General features: G+C 31.9%; 4 protein-coding genes and 2 non-coding genes across 7 annotated transcripts; 2 read left to right on the forward strand and 4 right to left on the reverse strand.

Moving 5' to 3' along the window:
* Window positions 1–372: 372 nt before the first annotated feature.
* Window positions 373–446, reverse strand: TRNAT-AGU (transfer RNA threonine (anticodon AGU)). Its single transcript has one exon. It is a non-coding gene; the product is annotated as a tRNA-Thr (tRNA).
* Window positions 447–1148: 702 nt separating this feature from the next.
* Window positions 1149–3693, reverse strand: LOC103490838 (uncharacterized). The gene is made up of 6 exons (XM_008450551.3): window positions 3465–3693; window positions 3280–3359; window positions 3094–3186; window positions 2136–2206; window positions 1979–2041; window positions 1149–1893 (listed from the first exon to the last, which is right to left on the reverse strand). Exons 2-6 carry the CDS (start codon window positions 3341–3343, stop codon window positions 1576–1578), a joined length of 609 nt encoding a protein of 202 aa, XP_008448773.2. The 5' UTR covers window positions 3344–3359; window positions 3465–3693; the 3' UTR covers window positions 1149–1575.
* A 268-nt stretch (window positions 3694–3961) lies between these two features.
* LOC103503286 (NAC domain-containing protein 2-like) lies at window positions 3962–7965 on the forward strand. Its single transcript, XM_051086455.1, has 4 exons — window positions 3962–4524; window positions 6165–6233; window positions 6832–7216; window positions 7368–7965. Exons 3-4 carry the CDS (start codon window positions 6834–6836, stop codon window positions 7951–7953), a joined length of 969 nt encoding a protein of 322 aa, XP_050942412.1. The 5' UTR covers window positions 3962–4524; window positions 6165–6233; window positions 6832–6833; the 3' UTR covers window positions 7954–7965.
* A 3298-nt stretch (window positions 7966–11263) lies between these two features.
* Window positions 11264–15360, forward strand: LOC103490855 (GTP-binding protein YPTM2-like). Of its 2 annotated transcripts, none has more exons than XM_008450570.3 (8): window positions 11264–11500; window positions 12317–12389; window positions 12770–12817; window positions 12911–12958; window positions 13626–13697; window positions 13778–13933; window positions 14028–14131; window positions 14981–15360. In XM_008450570.3, exons 1-8 carry the CDS (start codon window positions 11487–11489, stop codon window positions 15072–15074), a joined length of 609 nt encoding a protein of 202 aa, XP_008448792.1. In that variant the 5' UTR covers window positions 11264–11486; the 3' UTR covers window positions 15075–15360. The 2 variants fall into 2 exon arrangements, with proteins under 2 accessions (XP_008448792.1, XP_050942413.1); XM_051086456.1 differs by having other exon boundaries at window positions 11290–11615.
* Window positions 15361–16721: 1361 nt separating this feature from the next.
* LOC103490856 (pentatricopeptide repeat-containing protein At4g16835, mitochondrial) lies at window positions 16722–19133 on the reverse strand. Its single transcript, XM_008450571.3, has one exon. The coding sequence runs from the start codon at window positions 18975–18977 to the stop codon at window positions 16968–16970; it is 2010 nt and encodes a 669-aa protein (XP_008448793.2). The 5' UTR covers window positions 18978–19133; the 3' UTR covers window positions 16722–16967.
* A 58-nt stretch (window positions 19134–19191) lies between these two features.
* On the reverse strand, window positions 19192–19264 carry TRNAE-CUC (transfer RNA glutamic acid (anticodon CUC)). Its single transcript has one exon. It is a non-coding gene; the product is annotated as a tRNA-Glu (tRNA).
* Between the last annotated feature and the right edge of the window lie 1614 nt (window positions 19265–20878).

Consider the following 20878-nt stretch of genomic DNA (forward strand, 5'->3'; position numbering starts at 1 on the left):
GATGGATTAAGAAGTGAATCAACATCATCTAAGAGAAATAGTTAGACCCGAGTGCTAAATGATATTGTTAATCAAATTTGGGCAACACGTGAAAGATAGATACAATTTTATGTTATTATTTTTATTTATTCACTATTACTTTTTTGTTTTAAATGAATAAACTTTTGATAATTTTACTTTTTATGTTTGATGGAAGACATATATTTTTGTTTAATGTAAATAAAATAACATAAATAAAATAAAAGAATAAATATCGAAGAAAATCAAGAAACAAAAAAACAATTATCTACCCTAAGGTTGAAATAAAAATGAAACAAGTTTGATATCTAAGGTAAACATCAAGCTTGAAATAAAAGATTATGATAAAAATTGTGCTTTCATTGAGAGTTGAACTCAAGACCTCCCGCTTACTAAACGGGTGCTCTAACCAACTGAGCTATGAAAGCATCTGGCTATAGAATTTACGTTTTGAAAATTTTCTAGCCAAATTATAGAAACTAGAAAGTACACCTGAGTATCGATTAGCACGTTCGAATTTAATAAGTTACAAAATTACTCCCGACCCGATAACGTCTCAATCCGATATAAACATTATAATACTATCGTTGGAGAATAAATTCATTAAAACTTTGGAAAAGGAATCAAGCCATGATCATTCAAAAATTTAAATTGTTTGTACATATACTTAGAAGTTGTCCTCAATTTATTAAAAATAAGATGAATAAAGGTGAGGCTCAACGTTTTTTTTAATAAGCCAGATATCACAGTAGATAGCATTTAAAAATTTTTGAACCAAAACGGACTAAGATTAAAAAAACAAATGAATATTAAAGTTCGAAAAAGCAAAATGAAATTTAAACAAAATCCAAAATCACAACTTTCAAGACGAAAACATCACCAATCCAAAAATATTTTTCATTGTTCAAAATCAATTTTATTAATATAAAACATCCATCTAAAAGTAGAAAATCAAATGCTCAATTGATTTCGAGTAATTTTAAGACACGTTTCAAAATGAATATAGAAAAGTGATTTCACGATTTTAAGATGAATCCCAAACATGAACTACAGAAATACTTCTTACCATCCAAAAAAGACCTTATTCTCTTACTAAGAACTATCGTACATATGATTTTTAGCCAAAACTATTTAACTCTCCTTCGAAGCTACAACACATGTATTATAAAGGGCCATTCTTGAAACATCGAAGTTTGACATCAAGTATACAAACCAAAATTGTGAAACTGACCAAGAGTAGTTACAACTTAAAATCCAATAGATTTCCTAATAGAAATGCATAGAAACGGTACCTTACCAGCACTTGAAATTGTGATAAAGTTGAAGAGAGAAATATCTCAAGGCCGAGCAAAAGTCGGGTCATACTGCCCAAGCTCAAAGAACTAGGCTCGCAATCACAACCTTGGAGATTTTGGCAGAGCAAGCTTCAGAAACTTCATATACCCCCCCCCCCCCCCCCCCCCCCCCGCCCCCAACGACATCGAGCATGAACAGAAACTTTCAAACCACAATGCATCCATATTGACGCAAACAGGTCTGATCAGAAGATGGATCATCTTAAGAGAGCACTTGAATCTTTGGTCGCTTCTTTGATTTACCTTTTCCTTTGCTTTTACTTCTACAGCTTGCTTTTCTAGAATTCGATCTTTTGAGTTTAACTGACAATCTGTTACTGCAGTCAGTATTCTGATCATCGCTCTTTTCATTGTCATTGTTATCGTGATCACTGGTAATACTATCATCACTACTCTCTTCAGACTCTGACTCGCTACTACTACAAGTCAATGGAATTACAGGGTGATTGCCAATTATTGCAGATTCAGCAGCAGCCACAGCTTCAGGAGTGTGAAGATCAGCAATACCCAACATCAGGTCCTATTTAGATCAAATTATGACATTAGAAATTGTGAAAAACCAAGCTATCACATCTAGGACACAATATTACAAGGAAGTGACTTACCAATTGAATCACTTCTGATTCATTGCCATCGAGGGCTTCGATATCATATTTATCAGCATTTTCCTACGACAATTAACAATGAATGTATCTATCAGGAACAATGAATGTTTTTTGTGTTTAGATTCAAATTTAAGTAGTAGTTGGTCAATATGCAAACCTTTGAATCCATTTGCAGCTTTTTATTAGCTTCTGATATTACTCCCAAAAAGTCTTGGACTCTTCCCAATACTATAATAAGTGAAAAGGAAGTGAGCAATGTTTACAACTCCCAAGAGGGAACAAGCACCACAAGCACCATAAGCACCATAATATATTCAAATTTGATGCTGAATGTTCTATGTTCCAAAGGCAGTACCGACATAAACAGGGGAGATAAGTTTCCAGCTAAAGTGCAAGATGTTGTCTAGTTGGAAACAGTTGCTACAAACAACCTCTACAATACATCTCATAGTAGTGCTACAAAGTTAGCAATAGTTGGTAACCTAACAACACTACATGTTATATAGTCAGTATTTTTCCAACCACTATATATCACTTCAAACTGCATAATACTCAAAGTTTTAAACCAACAACTGGAAATTCACATCATCACTTGCATAAGAGAAAACAGAACACAACTTGCAAAAGCTATAAAAATTGAAACTAAAAAAACCCATATATTTCCAGACATTGAGAAAACCAAGAAAAGGAAAATAGCCAGTGAGTATTTCCTAACCAGCCATCAGGCATCCATGTCTATGCATAGTTATTGCAACAAGCAAGCACAGATCTTATGTCTGAAGCGTTTACCACAAGGTAAACAATGATTGAACAATTGAATGAGATGTACAACAGCTGACAATACAACAACTAAGTATTACCTACTTGGGGAAGAAAATCATTGGTCAAATAACTGTACTATTTGACTAAGCTAACATAATCCTAAACTTTACAATCTAGGCAACATTAAACACAAAATTATGACTCAACGAGTGTGCCCATGTTTGAATTAGCCTTCTAAATATGAATGCAATAAAAATTCTAAGCACGAGTCCAGATTTCAAACTATAACAAGCAGCAAGAAATAAAAACTATTTTTTTAAAAAAAAAATCAAAGTCAAAAGGGAAGTAGGTACCTAAGCTTTTTGAAGCGGGTTCTGTAATGGGTCTTTCATTCCGACAAGGCTCCTTGGATGTTGAGTTTTTTTTACAAACTAGCAGTGAAGATTCTGATATAACGCAAAAAATTAGCTAATAAACAAGTACTAATCCAAACATTCAATATAGGCTAAAAACGAAGAAAATTCGACCATTAAAAACACCTAAAGATGAAGTGGATAAATCCTTCCGCTCCAAATGCAGAAGATCCTTGCTAGCATGCCGCATCTTTCCCTTCTTCTAGCTGTGAAGAAAAAGAAGTCCAACCATCAAATTTAGGAGAAATCGTACGGTTAAAGAGAGAAAGAGGTAAATTGAGAGACTGAGGGTCGGAGAAAGTGGGATGAACCTAGTCACAACAGCAAAGGTCGGGCGTCGGCCGTGAAAGCAGCAGCCGGAAGCACTTTTCCGGCGACTGTGAGGAAGGAAGGGAGAGTTGAATAGACGTCGGAAGGCTTCCGGCACCCACTGGGACGGCGTCAGGTTGGATACGCAATGGCTGAACGCGTGAAGTAGGGTTTAAGAAAAGTAATGGGTCTGCGGAAACTAGCGGCGTTTTTATGGATAGTTGAGTTATACCTTAGATTGTTATATAATTCAAACTACAGAGAGTCAAATTATTTATTCCAAAGTCTTCAAGGACTATGGTGATTTTTAACTTTAAATCAATAATAATAAAGAGGAATTGTGTTGAATAACGAACTATTGAATAAGATATAGAGTTGGATGCATTTTTGTTATGTTTAGTAAAATATATATATATATATATATATATATATATATCTTTTTTTTTTTTGTTCATCTCTGTGTTCATTATCATTATATTGAATCATTTTTGTAATTTTTTTGTTTTTCTAGGTTTAATATATGGTACTGTAGAGACAACAATTGTGTAAGCATTTTGTTTTTCTTCTGCTATGGCCGGCCACGAGGGAAAATATTACTGAGTCGTAATGAGGGAAAATATTATTGATGAAAGTTTTGTGAAATTAATGAAACTTTTGGGACAAAAGATTAGTGATGGAACTTTTGCGGAATGAAGAAAGCTAAGATAATGTGTATGAAATTGTTCACAAATATGGCAGAAAGAAATAACAGTCTTATGCTCAGATTAAATTTGGTCTACAAATAATAATATTAATTAATTAATTAAATAAAATAAAAAGATTTTTGGCGCTCTCACTTTTCCAAAAATACCCTTAGTTGTTGAAAGCCTATAAATAATTAACTTTGGGTTCAAGATCTCAATTAATTTCATTAAGAGGAAAGAGAGAAAGCGTAAACTTTCTCTCTACCGAATCACTTCCCTCTCCTTCTCCGCCCTCTCACTCACCATCACATTGCGCTGATTCACCACCACCATCTCCTCTGCTGCTTGACGTCTCACCGGCTCCGATCGTGAAACTGTGGTATAATAATCTAATCTTTGCTAATGGACTGTAATTTCTTATTATAATTATTTCCTTGTATCCATGTTAAATTGATTTACTTATACCATAGTTCATCTCTAATTCTTAAGAATAAGCAAGATATTTTGTTTTTATTAAAAGATTCATATAGTAACTATCAGGGGCGGATCTAGAAAATATATTGACGGGGACTAAAAGAAAAATAAACTAAGTAGGATTTCAATTTAGGTGGGAATGGGAACTGACAGTCAAAGTAACTACTAAGCTAATTATAACTATTAATTAAATTATTAATTATAGGTATTTATAAATTTGATAGTTTTAAATAATTAATTTAATTGCATCGGTTCTTTACCATCTATTATGTCCAGTTAATTATGTATTTAGAGTTTTAATAATTAAATATATCAAATAATAAGATTCAATCTAATAAAATAACCAAAATATTATCAATGTATCCATCTATATAACTTTAACTATTGATATTATTAATTAAAATTAAATTACGTCTAATAGTTTTGTTTTTTCTTTTTTTTTTTCAATGGTTTATTTGGCTTAGGATTGAGGATTATTTACTATATTATTATTATCATTTACTTTATTTTATATTTTGATATTAGATTCTCAACTTCAAGATAATTTCCTGACATATTGTCCACCACTTAATAAGGTATTTTTAGTGAATATTTGATGAGTTTTGTTATGTTTAAGTTCGATTGTTTCTTTTTTAGAAGAGATTTGAAGTAGTTTTAGATCAAGTCACATCTACGGTAACTCTTTAATGAAACATTTCTTAGAAAAATCATATATACAAAAAATAAAATATAAATTTAAATTAGTAAATAATCATTTTATAATTCTTAAATGAGTTAATTAGCATGTCTACTATAATTATACATCATTAACATTTTGTTATTTATTTTGTATGTTAGTGAATATTTTTGTGTGTGATATAATAGAAATGTCAATCTAAATTTTATGTCAATATGAACCTATAGAAACATGTAAATAACAATGAATTTATATCAACATGTCAACGAAAATTTAATACTATATTACAACACGTAAAATAATAATAAGAATAATAAATGCTTCCAACGACCAACCATCGCTTGAGGTCTCTCCATATCCAATCGAGAACAGTATAGTAATAATCTAAACTTTGATAATGGACTATTATCATTTGCGAATATAATTAATTGCTTTTGTTGTATGTATATGTATTAAATTCATTTACTTAACCATAATTCATCTCTGATTGCTAAGAAAGATACTTTATTTTTATGGAAAGATGAAAATTGTTTATACATTGGTCCGATTATAGTTCTCATTAATTAAACTTTAATCAATTTGGGAGGAACTTCTTCAATACTGAATTATGAATTTATAGCTTTAATAATTAAATAAATCATGTAATGGAACTCAATCTAATAAATAACCAAAGTAATAAAATATTATTAATTCATCCATACTTTAACTATCCATATAATTAATTAAAAATATATGTCTAACAATTGCTTTTCTTCGTTTCCATTTGTTTATTTGGTTATAATTTTGGATTATTATTCGCTAAATTATTATTATCAATATATTTTTTTTTCTTGGAGAGATATTAACTTCATTTTATATTCTAATCTTAGATTATCAACTTCAAAGGAATTCCTTGGTATACGGTCCGCCACGTAATAAGACCTTTCAATAAATATTTGGTGAGTTAATTCAAAGTGTTAGCTCTTTTTCATCCATTATCGGTTATAGATTTTGAACCATAAACCTTAAGATTTCGTTACATTTAGGTTCGTTTGTATTGTCTTTAGAATAGATTTGAAGTAGCTTTGGATCAAGCCATGTCTACAGTAAACTCTTTAATGGAAAGACTATCTAGAATGACTTCGTTTAAAATATTGATTTCGACAAAAATATCCACATCATTATAAATTTATAGAAATTCCAATGAAAATATGATCAAATGTCAATATGGATTGATATTTCTTAGAAAAGTTACGCAAAAGTTTAAAAATAAATTTAAATTAGTAAATAAACATTTTATGATTATAAAACAAGTTAATTAGCATGTCTATCATTAATTATATCGTTATTATATATTAGTAATTAACATTTTGTTCTTTATTTAGCATGTTTAGTGAATTTTTTTCCTATGAAATAATGGAAATGTTGATTTACACTTCAAGATAATATCAAACATATAGAAACATGAAAATAATGATGAAAATATCACAAAAGATATATATCACGATCGATCATAAATCAAAAATAACTTTATTTTCTTTTTTGCCTTTTGTGTAGCAATGGATTCTTCTAGTGGTTATTTACCATTACCACTTAACCAATACGTTGGCGTCAAGTTTAGGCCAACCGATCAACAACTTCTTCATTATCTTTATAGTAAGATTAATGGTCAACCATATTTTCAAGGAGCTATTTTCGACTTTGATCTTTATGGTGGAACCGAGCCATGGGAAATCTGGCAAAGTTTCAAAGGAATCGATGGTGAAGATCTCTACTTCTTTACTAAACTCAAGAGGTCAACGAAGAACTGTGGACAATTGTCAGCACACATCAGTCGCAAGATTGGGTTAGCCAACGGCACTTGGAGTGGCGAGAATTCAGCCACTCCAATTTTCGCAAATGAAGATGATGAACAAATAATTGGTTACCGCAAGCGCTTTAGGTATGTTCTTTGGTTTCAGTTTTTGTTAAACTTGTTTTCGATATATGTTGGCATTGCCTCGTTGTTGAGTTTGTTTTAAGTTATTAGAAAATTGTCATGGTGTTGCTTTATATGGTATTTTGTGATAAATGATATATATGATTATGTACAGGTATGAGAATGACCAAGTGGAAGAACACCATGGTGAATGGATAATGCATGAATATAGATTGCACCAAAGTTATTTGGCGTACCAAGATGTGGATCATAATTATGTTTTATGTCGAATAAGGAAGAATGAAAGGGCTAAAAGAAAATTAGAAATACGTGAGTTGCAACAACCCAATAAGAAAAGAATGACGGCACCAAAAATCTATCCTAATAAAAGACTAAAGACAAAAGCAAAGGAAAGTTGTTTAGTTGATCAGTTGCAACCGATAGAGCCAAGATTAATGATACGTCAGACGATCTACAACTCGAATATCATGCCTGATAAGACCACTTGTGAAGATATCAGTGTTGTGGACCACGTACCGAATATGACTGCTAATCAACATAACGTTTATACGCCTTTAATGGCCACAAATATTGAAAGCAATAATTTGGGTACTGGTCTAAATTTAGGTGACTTGAACGACGACGAATGGATGAATTGTATAAATCTCGATGAATTGAACGACGTTCACTTTCCATTTTACACCGAGGGCAACTTCGACGAAATTAAACATCGTGTATTTTCAAAGTTTGATGAGAGATAGTTATTCATTGTAAAGACGTTATATGAAACTTATTATTATTAATAAAGTATCATTTATTTCTCATTTCTAATACAATAAATATCATTATATGTCACTCTCAATAACATTTTGGTTTGCTCTGTTTTATGAATTTTTTTTCTTACCTTAGTTTCTTTAAGGATAACTATCACATTTTTTGTTTTGTATTCTCTCTTTTTGTAAGGACCATAACCCAATTTCATTTATTTATTTATTTATTTATTTATTTATTTAAGACAAGTTATATTTATAATTTTGTTCTTATTATTTAACATGAAGTGTGTTTATTTCAAAGTTTTGCAATCTGTTTACGAGTCTTCTAAGTTTGCCTCTTTGCATTACAATAATGTGGGTCTTATACATTTCGTTTTCATTGACTATTTCACCCTTTCCCTTACCTTTTTACAATTTAATTGGTCAAAACTTCATTTTATATTTTATTCTTCTAATATTCCTATTTTCTTATTTAAAATTTTTGAAACTATTTCTTAAAAAAAATAAAAATTAAAACAAACCAAATAAGATAACTTACTTTTTTTAAAAAAATTAATGTTTTTCAAGTGAACATAGAACTAAATTGTCTATTTAATAAATAACAAAATGAATTTAGCTTAGACATAATCGACGAAATCTTACATTTTAGAAATTGGAGGTTTGACCCCTCGATTCCTAAAGTTGTCCTATTCGAAAAAAGGTTGTTATTAAGTGAACATATATCTTTTAAAAAGTATATTTATGACAAACTCTTAATAATTTTTATACATCGAAAAGCTATGAATAAATATTCATCTTTTCATTATGTTGCTGCAAGTTGATAGCATTGAATAGTTTAAAACTTATATGATCACATCCTAACTATATATTATTTAAGGATCGTGTGGCTAGTCTTGCTCGTAGGTTTTTCTTTTCTCTCTTTCCTTTTTCTTAAATATGATTTATAGGTTTAGCCCTTTATAAAAGTAGATAATAGATGTAGCACTCAAATGATAAAGTATTCATTTAAATACTATTTTGATCACAGTGTATTTGTCTTTTATTCATTTTGGTAGTTGGTATTTTATCAAAGAATTTGACATTTCTTGTCCCTATTTATTAAATGTTGACTTAAATTTTGTGCACAAAACTTATTATTACGTTATGAAATATTTAACAAATGAGACATCGTGTTAAAAAATTTAATCGAAATTAAATGAGATAGAAAGATAAAATTGAAGAGACCAAAATTGATACTTATCACTAAAACGAATGTTTTGAAAGTATATAGATTAAAAGCAATAAATTAATGATTATTTAAACCATTAATTCTTTGTATCCAAAATAATAATAATAATGAAAAATACTAAATTTAGACTTGATGGTTTAAAAAAAAGAAGACATTCTTTAATTGTTTATAGTTTTAATGTGACTTTTACTTTGTTTTGAGTCCAATTAATTATTTTCAGTTCGAGCTTTAAATTGAGATAATAATTTATTTATTAAATTAAATTATTTTCCTATTCTTTTAATATTTGTTTTATTATTTTTAACTTTTAAACGTAGAATATTTTTATTTATGAATGGAGAAAACATTAGTGAATTGATTTAATTTCTAATTTATTTTGTCTTTTAGTCTATTGTTTTTTAGTTTATACTATGGATAACGACTTTATTAATAATTAATAGAGCATTTCAATCACTAAAGTATAAAAATAAATTAACTAACATCAACAAAATAAAGTCAAAGTAATAAATTTAATATAAACATCTCAGACAATTTTTTTTTTCTCTCCAAATTTTATCAAATTGACTTGAGTTTACTATTTTGTAATTAAAAATAACGTATTTCATGCCTAAAAGTTAAAAATAATTAAACAAAAATTAAAAGAATAAGAAACTAATTGAATTTAAAAAACAAAGTATTATCCTAATTTAAAGCTCAATTTGAATAAGCAAATATTACACTAAAACAATTAAAGAATTTTTTTTTATAATTATAAATTATGTATTTTTAGAATAGAAATAAAATTAGTTGAAAATAATATATATATATATATATATATATATATATATATATATATATATATATATATATATATATATATATATATAACAAAACCACTCCTTATTATCCAATTGACCCGAAAATGGTATTGTCTACTTTTACAATCATATAAATTTATAAGTTTTAATTGTAATCATACAAGAATTAACTTCTATAGAAACCAATATAATAATAATTTTAACGAGTAAAATTAATTATGTGATTTTTTTTTCAAAATATTTCAAGATTCATGGACTGTTTGGCCTAAAGGTTATAACTCTTGGACTATCATAACCCATCTTTCCTTTCTCTCATTCTTCTTAAACTTTTTTTCAACTCCCCATAATCTCATCTCTTCAATTTTTCCATAAAATTATATTTTTAAACTCTTCCTCTAAACACATGTTATGATAAAACTAGTTTTATAACACTAACCCTTCATAACCCCAACCCTTTTCCCAAACGGTCTCTCAAAGATTAAAAATGTTTGGAAAAGAAAAGACAACCTTATGCTTTTAAAATTTATTAGTAAATTAGACACTAAATCACAAATAATATAAAAGTTCTCCAGAGATGTTTGAGACGATGAGTGAATTATTTCAATAAGTTACGATGATTGATGTCAGAGTGTATATTATTTTTAGTTTGAATTATAATAATACGTATTTGAAATGTGAATTATTTTAGTTTGATAATGAAATAGTAAATACGATGAATAACCCGATAACTCAGAATACCTAACCCACGTTGGATCAATTTAAAATGTGGATTGGATTGGATTAAAAATTTTGATTTTTTATTTAAGTTGGGTTGGATCTCGAATTAATAATATCTATATTATTTATATATATGTTTGAAACTGTGAGAACAATTATTTTTTTTTTAAAGAACAATTTTAAACTTTAAAATCATTAAAATTTAGAAACAAAAAAATAATAATAACTCGATAACCTAATCCAATCCAAATTTTAGGAGTTGAATTGGAAACTTAGTTGGATTGTGAATGTTTTTCAATCCAACCCGTTTACACCCTAGAAAATACGATAACAAATAATAATAATAAAACGATGAGTATGATAACAAATAATAATAAAACGAGGAGGGTAAGGACAAAATGGTATTTTTGACAAATAATATGTATGATTTTATACGTTGAATTTAGCCTCCCTATCATTAAATGGTAATTAATATTAAACACGTCTAAAATGGTAGATCAGCGAATAACACGTGGCAGCATACAAAAGGCTGTCCTACGTTATTACGGAACTCCCTATTTTTCAAAATTGATTGCCGTGCAGATTTCTAGGCTCTTTACAAAACGCAAAATACAAATAATTCTTCTCCTTGTTTATTCCTTCAACTTTCCTTCAACAATTCCGTCTTCTCCCGCGAATTCCTCCGCGTTCCGATCGATACTCGCCGGGCTAAATTACAGTCTCTCCACCACCGTTAGGAATTCTCTTCTGACTCCATCCATATCCACCGCTTATCCGCCATGACGCCTGAATAGTATGCAAGCCAATTCGTTGCTTCTGATTATGTTTTTCGATTTTAAATTCTCCGATATCAATTCACTTTTTCGGAACTTGTTTGTTTTTATTTCTTTAGAATTAGTCTGGATCTGGTAAGTGGTTGCTTATTTTAAATTTCACCTTCTTCTTCTTAATTTTTCTTTTAATCGTCCGGTATGCCTGATTATATATGATTTGTCGGACTCTTGTGGTCATTTTTCGGTATAGATCCTTGTGATTTGGAATCAGATCCACGCGATTTGATCAATTTCGGTCATCGGTTATTGCTTTTGTTTCTTTTAACAAACTATGAGTTCTCGATCCTTATGTTAAAGCAATAGTTTAACGTTGAACAAAATTTCCTTATAGACACATTCGAGAGTAATTCCATAGTTTCTGGAATAGGTTATTTAGGTTTCTTGTTCTGTAAATTTTACTTTCTATAACCGGCGGCTTTTTTGTTTGTTTCTTTTGAATTATTTGGTCCTTGAGGTCGAAAAAGGGAAATCAACGAATAATTTGAATAAGTCTATAACTAAGTTGATCTGCTAGACTGAGTTTTCATAGACAAGAATAGATTGTAGAATATAATTGCTTGTTGTATGCAACAAAATGTGTTGGTTCATGTCAGACTTCAATTAATATAGTGGGCACCACCTGCTTCGTTTTTTGTTTCAAAGTTTCAATTAATATATTTGCTTGAGATACGTCTCAGATGATTTATGAGAATGGCATATGATTTTTCAATGATGCTATCTGTTATTGAACTTCGTATTTATCCTATCTTTAAGCAACATTTACTCCTTTCTTGCAGTGATTATTTGTTTAAGCTCCTGCTTATTGGAGATTCTGGTGTTGGAAAATCATGTCTCCTTCTGAGGTTTGCAGTAAGTGTTCAACGATCTACGACTGATTCACAGTTTTTTTTCCTCCCTTTTTTGGTTCTGAATTATGCCGTCAAATTCACAAGAATCTATTAATCTCCATAGCTAATATTGATTCACTATTCCCGGTTTCCAACTTCTATCCATGTCAGGTGGTTTTTGTGTGAACTGTTCTTGCAGACTTGTAGTTGTACTGAGAATAACTATCTTGTGTGTGCTGTAGTGTGTTCTATATGCAGTTTTGTGTGTGTGGAGTCTGTTGTTATCAGCACTTGAATGTTATTAGTTGCTTATTTTTGTTGCCATCTAATGTGCTGTACCTGGATTATTGGATTTATTGTAGGATTTACTTTTTTTTTTGGGTCTATTTTCTTGCTTAATAGGATGATTCGTATTTGGATAGCTACATTAGCACCATCGGGGTTGACTTTGTAAGTTTTGATTTTCCACTCTTCTGGTATTTGCTCTTATTGCTTTTAAAAAATTCCATTATTCTAATACATACTGTGTTTCCATTCTTTTAGAAAATCCGCACCGTGGAGCTGGATGGAAAGACTATAAAGCTCCAAATAGTAAGTTAAATATCTCCTAGTTGTCTTCTTACGTAGGTGCCATTTTTTGTTTAAATTTTGACGTTGACTATATTAGATAAACTTTCCAAGACAGTATGTACAGGATTAGAGGTCTTAATCACGTGCCTTCCAGTAAAGGTGGCTAATATGCAGCGTTTATACCATGTGCAACAAGATAGACTTTCTTTTGAGCAATTTATGTGTAATTTTCTTCATGCTTTTTGTTGACAGCACATTAATGCTTGTGCACTTTTACTTCATGAATCTGTATGGAAGTAACCAACTCTGTACTTCACCTTAGAGATGTGGTGGTGTGGGACAATGGGCTTCTGTCTCACTTCCTAATAACACCTGAGTTTCTACCGTAAAAAAGAACTAGTCTGTCAAACATTTATAAGATAGAGGACGATATTGTTATAGATATAATCGTCTAGTTCAAACTTCACAAATTCTTTTTTCTCAAAGGACTTCATCGAATATTCAATCGATAAGTTTACCCCATCTATGTTTACCATCCAGCAGAGAGCAAACATACACTGAAGTAGGACTTAAAATTAGCCTTACATATCTATTCTGAATTTCTACTTGTTAAATCCATCCTCCAAATTATGCCTGTTATTATATTGCTGGGAAGAGGACTTGACAAATTTTTATTTACAATGTTCAGTGGGATACTGCTGGCCAAGAACGTTTTAGAACAATAACCAGCAGCTACTACCGTGGTGCTCATGGCATTATTGTAAGAGCCACATACTACCTAAACCTAGGGTATATAAATCTTGGTCTTGGGTTAATCTGAATCTTGTTAACTCTTGGCAGGTTGTTTATGATGTCACAGACCAAGACAGTTTCAATAATGTTAAACAGTGGTTAAATGAAATTGATCGTTATGCAAGTGAAAACGTGAACAAACTTCTTGTGGGTAACAAGTCTGACCTGACAGCAAACAAAGTCGTGTCCTATGAAACCGCAAAGGTAACATTTTGTTTCATATTTGTTCTTTACATGAAGTTTTTACCTTTTGGTCATGAAAAAGGCTTAGAGAAGTAACTTATGATTTCTTTCTTAGGCGTTTGCGGATGAAATTGGAATTCCCTTTATGGAAACAAGTGCTAAAAGTGCCACGAACGTTGAACAAGCTTTCATGGCCATGGCTGCTGAAATCAAGAATAGGTAAGTTTACTTTGGACCTTAATAGAAGACTCGTGTGTGGTTCATGGAATGAATTTCTAAAAACCCTGCACCTTTTTTCAAATCTTGAAAACCACAAATCAACAGTAGATTGTTTGTGTAATCTATATGTATTATTGGATGCTTTTCAATCTCACACTTAATTATCCCATAAGTTTCGTTAGGAAGCTTGTCCAAGAATCTGTTGAGGTGAGTAAATAGGGAGAAATTATTGTGGGCTAGAATAATGTGGCCGGTCAAATCATTGGTTGAACTATATCTCGAATCTTTAATGTGGCGTCTGGGCCCCAACTTGTCATGGGTAGAGATGGGTATTATGGACCTCTTAATGTGTGGACCCTATTATAATAGTTGAAGTTTTTAATTATTGTAACCCAAACTAAAACAAAGTGTACCTCAAACACAGACTATTGTAACCGACAGACTATAAAAATACTTAAAGTCATCGAATGCCGAATGACCCAAAAGATTAAACCAATTGGTGAAGTTAAATTTAATATCTTATCGTCTGACTCCCCTTACTTTTAGATTTGAAATATTTAGAAGATCTGTTCAAATAACATTGTAGGAGTTTAAACACAAGATCTCCTATACCTATACTACCTTCTTCTTTAATACTTTCTTAAATTACCAATTGACTAAAAAGTTTTAACTGATGGATAAAGGTAGATTTGGTATTATATCATCAAACAATAACCAATTCAACACTCCAAACAGCCCCTTTATTGAACTGTTATCATGGGACAATGCATATACGTTTCTTTGACATTCAACCTAAACACCCTGGAAAGGTTTTGTACGTTCTGACATGTGAAATGGGATTATTTGCAGGATGGCAACTCAACCGATGAACAATGCGCGGCCGCCAACTGTTCAAATTCGAGGACAGCCTGTGAACCAAAAGTCTGGTTGCTGCTCATCTTGAAGAAAAATAGGAGATGGAGATATCTCTATGATGATTGGGTTCTTCACATGTAAAACTCTTTTCTTATAAAAAGCTTCGTTTTGTTTTTTGTGTTCTTCTCTCCATCATTTACTTTGTTGGTCGGTCAGCACTTTGTTTAAAATTTCCCCATTCTTTTCAATGTATTTGATTCTCATAACATAAGCTGAAACAAACAAAAACAAAAACAAAAACAAAAAAACTAAACCATCTGTACAAATTAGAAAATATTATTGGTGAATAGCACTATCCACTATTTGCTCTTTTATCTTCGTTGCCATGGTGAAATTCATCAACATCTAAACATTACCTAATTTTAATCCCATGTTCTATAAATTATTTCAGTGACTTTTGATATGGTCAAGTTTAGTGTTGGATTAATGTTGGAGTAGAAAGTTGCTTTTCCCAAATACTCATGTAAGTTGCAGTGCTATTCTTTAAGTTGATTTGTTGGCTTAATTCGATTCCATTGTCAATAGAAATGTTATGAAACTTTTAGAAAATGAAATTGTCGTGAGTTTGGAAAAATAGTATTTCTTAAATTAATTGTGAAGTTCAAGTTTTCTTTTGATTTTTTAATTTGAATTTTGTAGTCTAGTTTCCTTTCCTTTGTTCTTTCTATTGTATTATTTAATTAGGTAATAAAACCTAACCCATCTCATATATATACACACACATGTTAATCATATTAGCAACTATTAGATGTACCGATATCGATTTATATCTAGACTTCAATTTTTAAATATATCGATAAAATGTTGACAATAACATATATTTGTTGTAGAAATTTATTTAGACTAATAATAATTAAGTTGGTTTTTCTATCAAAATAAATCATTAATATTGTTATTGGTATTTCTATTCATATTGGATTAAAATTATAACATTTCTATGTTTTACGAGCACTTTTAAAATATATCAGAAATATTCGTGAATATTTAATATAAGTGTCAAATTGATTGATATATCAACACGTTAATTTCATCTCTGTTTATAACATCGAGTATGGACTCATGTGAATCTTTGTACATGGTGATTACAAAAATATTACAAGTCTGTTATATGAATGACCCAAAAAGGAAAAATGTCAAATGACCTGATAAGTGAAATTACCACACTGCATGTAAAAAAGTAATCTTGCTCTTACTTGTATAACTCGAAATCGGTGTTGCCAAGTGTCACTCTCGCCCAAATCTCATTGTTGTTCGTTTCATTAGTCTCGCCCATCTCATGTTGTTGCTCTCTCACTCGCTCACTCTCACTCACCCTCTCTCACAGTTCACTGCATCCTCTTCAATGGAGTTGCTGTGTGGACTTGTCATGCAGGTGGAGAAGACGCAGAGGAAAAAAGAAGAGATTGTAATTTTATGCGATCATGACATCAGTAAACGGGACATTTCACAATTTTTTATAACTTCGAGTCATTTGTCATGTTGGATCTTTAAAATGGGTACTGATACCATTATTTCGGATACTATATCAAAGTATGTAATTTTCAATCACGGATTTTCGTTCCAAATAATTTTAGCTGGATCAATTTTGATTTAATGAAATTAAAAGCATAAAATAATCAAGCAATTGACTGTTGACAAACCGGGATAAAAAAAAAAAAAAAAAAAAACAGAAATCACTACCCAAAAAACAGCAGAAAAATCTTGTTAGTTTTTTGAAACAATATAAATGTTATTCTTAGGTCTGCCAGTAATCAGGTAATACTCATCCATCTCTAATCACTCGAAAAAAGAAAAAAGATCAAAAAATTTTCAGAAAAAGAAGTTAGAAGAATTTGCCTCCGACAAATTATGATTGGAATGCACCCAAGTATGTTTCATCATCATCATCATCCTCAGTGTGCTATGCTTAAATGAACTCAAGTTACCAGTAATCACCACAGGAGCAGAATCCATTTCTAAAATGATGAAACCTTGTAGTGTCTCTCACAATAATCTCCCTTTTCTCAATGGCTGATATGAACTTGATTGCTCTATGACAATCCCCACAGACTCTCAAGTTTTTGAAAACCCGAATAGGCGTCCCGGGCGCAGTTTTCATCAATCCAAAAGCTATTGCCAGTTTCTCACTGTGCCACAGCAGTAGCTTCTCTTTGTGCTCTTCTTCTACATCATGCAATGCAAATTCAAGGTCCGGAACATACCCTGCCAGCTTCATTTTCCCATCTAACTCATTTAGTTTCTTGTGTATGGAAGTTATTTCTGGATGAACTCTATCACTTGATCTGAATTCATGAGTTACACTTTTTATCTCAATCCAACTATAACCTGGTATTTTAACTACATTGTGTTCTTTCATCATCTTCCTCACTTTAGCCACTTGATCCCATTTGTTTGTCACTGCATAGATATTCGCAAGCTGAACGTATCCGGTGGCACTCGTGGGGTCAAGGTTTAACAAGTTCCTGGCTGCAAATTCTGCCAGATCAAGGTTTTTGTGGATTCTACAAGCGCCTAATAGAGTTCCATAGATTGCAGCATGAGGCTTGAATGGCATCTCCTTTATTAAACTTACAGCTTCGTCTAACCGACCAGCTCGACCAAGAAGGTCGATTACACATGTGTAGTGGACTGGTTTTGCTTCGATTCCAAACTCCTTCTTCATGGACTTGAAATATCGAACCCCAAGATCAACAAATCCGGCATGGTTACATGCCAATATGACTGCAACAAACGTAATCCAGTCTGGTTTCATTGCACCATTTCTCATCTTGTCAAACAAATGAAGAGCTTTTCGACCGGCGCCATGTTGAGCATAACCTGAAATCATGGCGTTCCAGGTAATCACATCCTTTTGTGGCATCTCGAGAAACAACTTCCATGCACTGTCAAGATCTCCACACTTGCAGTACATGCTAATCAATGAAGTACATGCAGTTGTATCTTTTGATAACGGAGATTTACTCACTAGTTGATGCATTTGCCTTCCCAAAGGCAAAGCAGACAAGTTGCTACAACCAAGAAGAACACTGCTCAAACTCAAAGGATTCGGCCTCACCCGAGATTCAATCATTGCCTTGAAAAGTTTGAGACCATCTTCTGCACGACAATTCTCAACATAACCTGCTATCATAGAGTTCCATGTGACCAAATTTTTCACAGCCATCCTTTGAAATATCCTTTCAGCTAACTCCACCTTCCCAAACTTCATATAACCGGTAAGCATTGCAGTCTCTACAACCACACTCTTCACAACCACCTTCTTATACAACTCCTCAGCTGTCTCCAAATCTCCATGTTCCACAAATCCAGAAATCATGGCACTCCACGAGACGCCATTCTTCTCCGGCATTACCGAAAACAAATCAAACGCTTTTTGCATTTGCCCATTCTGAGCAAACCCAGATATCAACGTATTCCAAGAAGCAATATCCTTGACAGGCATCCTGTTAAAAAAAGCCAAAGCAGCCTCAACACCATAGTTTCTCAAATAACAAGCCAACATAGTGTTATAAGACACAGAATCTGGTTCAGGAATTTTATCAAACAATTCATGAGCCTCCTTCACTTTCCCAGCTACTTTCGCATATCCCGACAGCAAAGTATTCCAAGTAACAGTGGTTCTAACAGACATTTTGTCAAACACATTACGTGCAGACTCTAAATCCCAAACTCTTACGAAGCTGGCGATTGTTTTATTCAACGAAACAACATCAGAAGCAGTGTCAACATGAAGTTTGGGGGTCATGTTATTGGGGGAAACCAGATGGATTCTTCGTGGCGGGTGGATGGAAGTGGAACAAACGATGGAAGAAGATTCTTCATTGGAACCGAGATGAAGGTTCCGGAAATGGGATTCGATTGGAAGAAAATGACGGAATAAAGATGAGGGGAACTTGGCGTAAGCCCTTGAGTTTCTAAAATGGATGATCATTTGCCATGATTGAAGTGGTTAAGTGGATAGTATCATTTTCAGAGCTCAGTTTCGAGCTTTTGTTGTCGATCGTGGCAGATGCTGAAAAGTATCATCAAGATGAACACCACCACTCTTGTAAACGGTTTGGTTGGGTTGGGTTCGGTCGATGGTTATTTTGGGACCTCGGGTTGGTTCATCAATTATAACATAGACGTTATTAAAAAAAAAAGAGTTCCGTTGCCGGGACTTGAACCCGGGTCTTTCGGGTGAGAGCCGAATATCCTGACCAACTAGACTACAACGGATCTTTGGCTCTAAACCAAAGAACAAAGTTTATAATTTTAAAAGACCAACGGCTCTAAAAAACGGCTATTTTCGCATTTGGATTGACCTATCCTACATTGAGAATACTCTTTTCAACTCGCATATAGACAGGCATGAAAAGAGATCTTTCTAAATCCTTTACGAGAAAGCTTAGGTAGCTGCTCTTCCAAGAGCAATAATCCAAGCAGAAAGTGAAAGGCTAAATAAGAGGTGAAAGATAATGGAATTGGTCTTGAAAAAACATAGAGTTGGTTTATGATCTACGAAAGACCCCTGGACTGTACAAGATAGTTACTACCTATCATACGACTTTTTCACTTCACTTCCTTTTTATGGTTGTTTTGCTATATTGATTGATGGTAGTATAAGAGATATATAACTCGCACAGTAGCTTTAGGTGGAGCCTTTTGCAAATCATTAGATTCGCTCCGTTGGGCTCAACTTTTAAGAGAGGTTGAGTGAACAGGAAAGGGATGTCTTTCGTCGGCTAATGTACTGTTCCAAGGAGTATCATGAGGTGGAATGAGAAATTAACCTTTTTGAGGCTCGAGTCAAAGAAGTCGTCGAGCTTGTGAGTCGTCGTTCCATTCTAGTGGATGAAGGGTCAAATATGAGGCTGACAATCAATGTTCTCTTGGAAAAGAAGAGGGATGTGTTAAGCATAGTATCAAGGTTTAACGAATTTGACACTTAATTAGGTTAGACTAGCGAATAAGCAATTAACCAAGTGTCCAAGCTTGACCAACATTAATTGACATGACCTTTCATCTTAGCGGTCAGAGGTTCTATTCTCATTTCGACAATTGTTGTACAAAGAAAATACCAAACAAAACTTAGCTCGACAGTTATTGACGTAGTCTTCTATTCTATAGGTGCAAGAGTTCTTCCAACGAGCATGACTCGACATAATACTTTACTACCAACTTTGAAGTCTCAAAGTGTGAATTAGTGCATCGAAAGTTTATATGTTTATTGTCTACTTAAAGGTGTATGAATGTAGTTTAAGCCTAGAGGATGATTTTTTTTTTTAATTTCTTTTATGAAAGGTAAATCTCTATCCTCAATTCAAGTCTAATGAATCCAATACATTGTTTCGATTTAGGTTGTGGTGACATAACTTTTAATGTCTAAATTCATAACACAACCCTTAGGATTGACTCATTATCGGATCACAATTTTAAAAGGTGACAGTTTACGATTTAACTTTAAGTATGATATATGTTTCCAATTTTTTTTTCACATTTCTCGACACGTACATTTCAACTACGTGCAAAGCTTAAAAAAGAAAACAATTTTAAACTTGCTTGGTTAATTTTATAAAATTGGTTTGGTTTTGAAACACTTTCAATAGTAAAAATATAAAGTAAAAAAACTAGAAGTTGAAAACAATGAATCTATTAGAAAACAAAAAACAATTTTTTTCGACGTCTTGAAAACATGTTTGGTTCTAATTTAAAATTCTAAACATTGAATTCAAAATTTTGTGTTTGATTGTAAATTTGATCGAATTCAAAAAAGTATATCCTATGCTTATAATTTCAGAAAACAAAATAGGAAAAAAAGACAACTTATTATTGTTGTTGTAAATGACTTAT

Source organism: Cucumis melo, chromosome 6, assembly GCF_025177605.1.
Source record: "Cucumis melo cultivar AY chromosome 6, USDA_Cmelo_AY_1.0, whole genome shotgun sequence".
In the NCBI taxonomy this organism is placed as follows: domain Eukaryota; kingdom Viridiplantae; phylum Streptophyta; class Magnoliopsida; order Cucurbitales; family Cucurbitaceae; genus Cucumis; species Cucumis melo.